The sequence below is a fragment of the Catharus ustulatus genome, chromosome 22 (genome assembly GCF_009819885.2).
Source record: "Catharus ustulatus isolate bCatUst1 chromosome 22, bCatUst1.pri.v2, whole genome shotgun sequence".
Classification (NCBI taxonomy): domain Eukaryota; kingdom Metazoa; phylum Chordata; class Aves; order Passeriformes; family Turdidae; genus Catharus; species Catharus ustulatus.
The window spans coordinates 4,423,175-4,428,018 of record NC_046242.1 but is presented as its reverse complement, the minus strand read 5'-3'; the positions used below and the strand labels follow the sequence as shown (position 1 = coordinate 4,428,018).

The 4,844-nt window shown below is 64.0% G+C and overlaps 2 protein-coding genes across 3 annotated transcripts; one reads left to right on the top strand and one right to left on the bottom strand.

Moving 5' to 3' along the window:
* Positions 1-758: 758 nt before the first annotated feature.
* Positions 759-2,499, bottom strand: PROCA1 (protein interacting with cyclin A1). Its single transcript, XM_033078052.2, has 4 exons — positions 2,252-2,499; positions 1,581-1,713; positions 1,363-1,497; positions 759-1,279 (listed from the first exon to the last, which is right to left on the bottom strand). Exons 1-4 carry the CDS (start codon positions 2,430-2,432, stop codon positions 811-813), a joined length of 918 nt encoding a protein of 305 aa, XP_032933943.1. The 5' UTR covers positions 2,433-2,499; the 3' UTR covers positions 759-810.
* A 622-nt stretch (positions 2,500-3,121) lies between these two features.
* Positions 3,122-4,828, top strand: LOC117005928 (adenine phosphoribosyltransferase-like). 2 transcript variants are annotated; one of them, XM_033078057.2, is made up of 6 exons: positions 3,122-3,538; positions 3,666-3,806; positions 3,923-4,016; positions 4,101-4,247; positions 4,328-4,423; positions 4,508-4,828. In XM_033078057.2, exons 2-6 carry the CDS (start codon positions 3,684-3,686, stop codon positions 4,633-4,635), a joined length of 588 nt encoding a protein of 195 aa, XP_032933948.1. In that variant the 5' UTR covers positions 3,122-3,538; positions 3,666-3,683; the 3' UTR covers positions 4,636-4,828. The 2 variants fall into 2 exon arrangements, with proteins under 2 accessions (XP_032933948.1, XP_032933947.1); XM_033078056.2 differs by having other exon boundaries at positions 3,124-3,538; positions 3,657-3,806; positions 4,508-4,827.
* Positions 4,829-4,844: the final 16 nt, after the last annotated feature.

Below are 4,844 nucleotides of genomic sequence, written 5' to 3'. Positions count from 1 at the left end.
CGCATGCCCCATGTGCGTGCTTCCTGCCGGGATGCCGTGGCTGCCACAGGGGCTTTGCACCCAGAGAGGAAGCAAAGCCTTCCTCCACCCTTGGTATTCCCCCCTGGACTCGTGTGATCCGCTTATTTCGGGGATTTGGGATTGCACTGCACGCTCCTCAGTGTGGGGTTTGCTGTCTGCTTGGCTCCAGCTTTTTCCAAGTCTGGAATCTGGTGAAATCAAGGATCCCCACCCACCAGGAACAGACACAGGCAGCATTCTCTGCCCCAGCTCTTCCCAGGCAGCATCTGCCTTTGTCTCAGGGCTGGAAAAGCATCTATTGTCCCACTCTAAGGAGCTTTGCAGGCATTTGAGGAGCCTTCAGGGAGGGCCGAGATCCTGTTCCTCCCAAAGGAAGGGAGAAGGAGTTGATGCTGGTGTGGGAGCACGGGAAAGGGGAGGGGTTAAGAGGATGAGAGAGCTTGGGTGGTGCATTTCAGAGAACTTCCAGAGAAAATTACATGCCTAGGGCGCTGGAATTTAATCCTCTAGCAGGGGCACTAAAATTGGGCCTCAGCCCTGTTGCCAGCATGTGGCCAAGAGCTGTGTCCCCAGGGCCAGGACAGTGACATGAACTGAGGGGAGCAGTGAGGAGCAGCTCAAACCCTGGATACCACCCAGCTGTAGGTGTTCCCCTCCCATTCTCCCCAAAAATTCCAGGGATTTACCCTGATGCTGCCCCCCTGCCATCCTTTCCCCCACAAAGACAAAGCCGAGGCTGCTCCAGCAGATGTAAATTTATTTCACAGCCCCACAGGGCTCAGGGGGGACTCAGAGCTGCAGCTCTCGTGCAGGCTCAGCCTCAGTTTTACTTTTCAGCCTCTTCTTTCTGTTCCTCTCCTTCCTCCTCCTCTTCCCGCTAGTGGTGGGGACCGGGGAGGGGGTGGCTGGCACTGGCTCCCTGCCCAATCCCTCCTGTGCAGGGGCATCACTCAGGATGGTGTTGGATGCTTCCCCTAAGGATGGCAGCAGGGCCCAGGGATCAGCAGGGGCAGCAGCTGCAGGATGGCTCCGTGGCCCCTTTTCAGACGAACCTTTCATTTTCAGACCTTTCCCCTTATTTTTCTTATCTTTCTTTCTCTTCCTCTCTTTTTTGACTGCCTTGGGGGTGTGATGATCCCACGGGGGGCTCAGAGGGACTCCCTTGGGCCTGGCTGCCCGGTCGATGAGCTCCCCCCCAAATTCATACAGCACCGGCTCTCGGGGCACCGCCACGGCCACCGTGTTGTACGTCTTGCACCTGCCAAAATTCAGGAGGCACCAGAGGGTGGGTGGGACCAGCCTGGGCAGGGGGGACCATCCCCAGGGCAGGGGGGCACTCACCAGACATAGAGATAAGGCTCCACACACTCCTCCCTGTAGGTGAACTCGAAGCAAGGCACCTGGATGACGTTGAAGAAAGCCTGGCCCACCGCCCGCGAGGCCGTGTCGTTCACCCTCCGCAGGCACTCCTTCAACCTGCCCGGGGCAGAGCGGGGCTCAGGGGGCTGGCACCCCCCGGGGGCATGTCAGGGTGCCCCGGGCAGGTTTGGGGAGCTCACCTGTGGTCGCAGTCGCAGTGGCTGATGGTGTGCCAGCGCAGGTTGCGGTAGCCGTAGCGCGCGGTGAAGGGGTGGATGACGTGCTGGCAGTGGTCGTGGTCCCGGCAGCACCGGTCCGTGTCCCGGTGCTCCCCTGCAGGGAAACGTGGGCTACAGGCAGGGCTGGGGGGCCCACATGCAGAGCTAGGGTTGAGCTAGGCTAGGACTAGGATCAGGATTAGATTAGACTGGCGCACACCTGGAATCACACTGGGATGGGTAAGGATGGATGGGTAGGAGCTCAACTGGATCAGCACTTGGGTGGGGACAAGGTTGGAGCTGGGATGCCCCAATACCACACTGGGGATGAAAATGGGACTAGGCTGGGGTCCTGGAGCTGGGATGCCCCAATAACACACTGGGGATGAAAATGGGACTAGGCTGGGGTCCTGGAGCTGGAGCATGAGCAGGTCTAGGATGGGATCAGGATAGCAACTGGGAGTGGACCAGTATTGGAATGGGGACTGGAATGGCAGCCCGATGGACCACAGAGTAGGCTGGGGACAGAGGGATGGGACGATGGGATGGGATGGGGTAGGACAATGAGATGGGACAATGGGGTGGGATGGGATGGGATGGGATGGGATGATGGGATGGGATGATACATGTTGCAGCATCCCTGCCACTCTTACCCAGCTGCTCGTAGCTGTCCGCGTTGCTGCCCGCACCGCACCACAGCGTCCCGGGGTAGGTGAGCCCGCGGCGGGCACGGGGCCGTCCCGGCGGGGCCGCTCCGGGGGCAGGTGGCAGCAGGAGGAGGAGGAGGAAGAGGAGGAGGAGGAGGAGGCGGCAGAGCAGCCCCGGGGCGCACATGGCACCGCGCCGCTCGCCGCCGTGGGGCCGCCTTATAGAGTGGCGCAGCCCGCCCACGCGGGGCGGCCCGGCACGGCTTGGCACGGCCCGGCACCGTGCGGAGGGTCCCGCAGAGCCGCGGTGTGCAGCCGCTCCCGCCGCCGCGGCACGTCCCGCGCCCGCAGCCCGCGGGGAAGGGGTCACCCCTCCCGGTGGGACCGGCCCCGTTGCTGTGGCAGCCGGTGGGGTGATGTGCCGGGGCCGGTAACGAGCCGGCCCCAAACCCCCGCCCCGTGACTCACCGGCCCCCGCACAGCCCCCGGCCCCGGAGCGGCCCCCGACGGGAGAACGATGCTCCCTGCATCCCTGCATCCCATGGATGCTCTGTGCAGCCACGGATCCCAGCCCACAGATGCTCCCTGCATCCCCGTGTCCCTTCCCATGGATGCTCCCCACATCTGCACATCCCACCCCGTGAATCAATGCCTGCTGCGTCCCCATGTCCCATCCCATGGACGTTCCCTGCATCCCATCCCGCAGATGCGCCTTTTACAGGACAGCCCAGAGCCCTGTGCCCAGCCGGGCTGGCAGCCCACGGCGGCATTCCCAGAGTGCTGCCAGGACTGTCCCTCCTGGCCAGCTCCTGTCCTTGGAGCCCATTGACAGTCAGGACACAGCCCTGGCTCACTGGGATGCTGTGGGAGGGCAGGACATTGCCTGGACACCCTAACGGGGACGTGCCTGTCCTCAAAAAATCCCTGAGCTTACCAGGACCACCCAAAACTGCGGGACATCCCCCTGAGCATCACCCTGGCTCGCTGACTCTTGCACCACGGGGTGCCACCTCACTGTGCCACCCGCCCTGGCACATGCAGCTGTTGCTGGGGACACCCACGGGGGGTGCAAACACCACAGCCCTGCTCCCCACAGCACTGCCCGGCTGGGACAGCAGCGCCGGTGGGGGACACCACTGTCCCATGGGAAGGGTTCCTGCCTGGCACTGTCCCAGTGTCCAGCTGGCCAAGGGCGCTGGCCCAGAGCCACAGGGGCTGCCCCCGCTCAGCTGTCGCTGTCTGTGACGCTGCTGTGACAGTCCTGCTCGGCTCAGCCCTGCCACCAGCACTCGGGTATGGAGCTGGAACGGGAACCCCGGGCCCTGGGGTGTGGGTGTGGGTGGAGGGCACCAGGCCATGGGGAGCCCTGGGGAGGCTGGAGCGGGGAAGGCTCACTCCCCTTCATGCTCAGTGCTTGCAGCGCCTGCAGTCCCCACGCATGGACCTGTGCCACGTCCCTGCCACCCGGGAGAAGGGCTGGTACCTGGCACTGATGGCTCCCAACGTCAAGGGTCCCAACTATGCCTGGCTGGACCCCTCCCGGCTCTACTGCCACCCGCAAGTACCCAGTGCCCGGGGTGGATGGCACCATGGGGTGCCGGGGTGGGCTGCTGGGGTACCCAGCTGTGGGTGCCCGTGGTGGGCTGCAGGCACCCAGCACCTCCCCTCTCCCCCCAGGGCTTGCAGGACTGCGTGGCCGACCTGCTGCAGCCCTTCCAGGGAGATGCCATCGACATGGTGGCTGGCATCGATGCCATGGGCTTCATCCTGGGTGAGCAGGACACAGGTCTCAGGTGAGTGTAGGGTCTCTGTCCCTTGTCCCTGGGGGTCCTGACAGTGCTGTGCCCTCCTCCAGGCGCTGCAGCAGCAGCCACCCTGCAGAAAGGTTTCCTGGCCATCCGCAAAGCCGGGCACCTCTGTGTGCAGACAGTGACACAGCCCTACACCGACTACTCGGGCCGGGAGAAGGTGATGGAGGTCCGCACCGACGCCATCTCACCAGGTGAGCCAGTGGGGCGCTCCCCTTTTTGGGGGGCTGCCAGTGTGGGCACAGGGCACTCATCCAGCCCCTGCCCCCTCCAGGCCTGCGCATCCTTCTCGTGGACCAGTGGGTTGAAACTGGGGGCACCATGAGAGCGGCCATCGAGCTGGTGGAGCAGCTGGGAGGGGTTGTGGCAGGTAGGACAGGGAACCCCAGGGTGCACCCACGGGTGCAGTGGGACCACCATTCTGCGGTGCTGAGCCCCCTGTGTGTCCCCACAGGTGTCGCTGCCATCTGCATGGAGAACAGCGAGGGAGGGAAGTGGATCCAGGAGCGCTACAAGTGCTCCCACTGTGTCCCCCCACGCCTGCAGCCCCACTTCGACCAGCACCACTTGGGCTGGGACTGATGTGGGACTGGCAGCTCGTGTGTCCCCTGCAGCCCCCCTTGAGGGACACAGGGCCGCTGGCTCTGCAGGACAGGGATGCTCCTCGGTGAAAGAAGGAACTCGTCCTCAGAGGCAGCCATCCATCCTCCTGCTTGCCCATGAGCCTGGGGGCTGCCCCCAGAGATAGGGAGACGCCACAACCAGTCCCTGCCCCCAGCCACATGCCTTTC

What these genes read in the sequence shown, in the direction of transcription:
- PROCA1 (XM_033078052.2), bottom strand. Translation starts at nt 2,432, where the DNA reads ATGTGCGCCCCGGGGCTGCTCTGCCGCCTCCTCCTCCTCCTCCTCTTC. An exon ending in CACTGCGACTGCGACCACAG is followed by an intron (nt 1,498 to 1,580) that starts GTGAGCTCCCCA and finishes TGCCCCGGGCAG; the next exon opens with GTTGAAGGAGTGCCTGCGGA. An exon ending in GAGCCTTATCTCTATGTCTG is followed by an intron (nt 1,280 to 1,362) that starts GTGAGTGCCCCC and finishes GAATTTTGGCAG; the next exon opens with GTGCAAGACGTACAACACGG.
- LOC117005928 (XM_033078057.2), top strand. Translation starts at nt 3,684, where the DNA reads ATGGACCTGTGCCACGTCCCTGCCACCCGGGAGAAGGGCTGGTACCTG. An exon ending in TGCCATGGGCTTCATCCTGG is followed by an intron (nt 4,017 to 4,100) that starts GTGAGCAGGACA and finishes GCCCTCCTCCAG; the next exon opens with GCGCTGCAGCAGCAGCCACC. An exon ending in GCTGGGAGGGGTTGTGGCAG is followed by an intron (nt 4,424 to 4,507) that starts GTAGGACAGGGA and finishes GTGTCCCCACAG; the next exon opens with GTGTCGCTGCCATCTGCATG.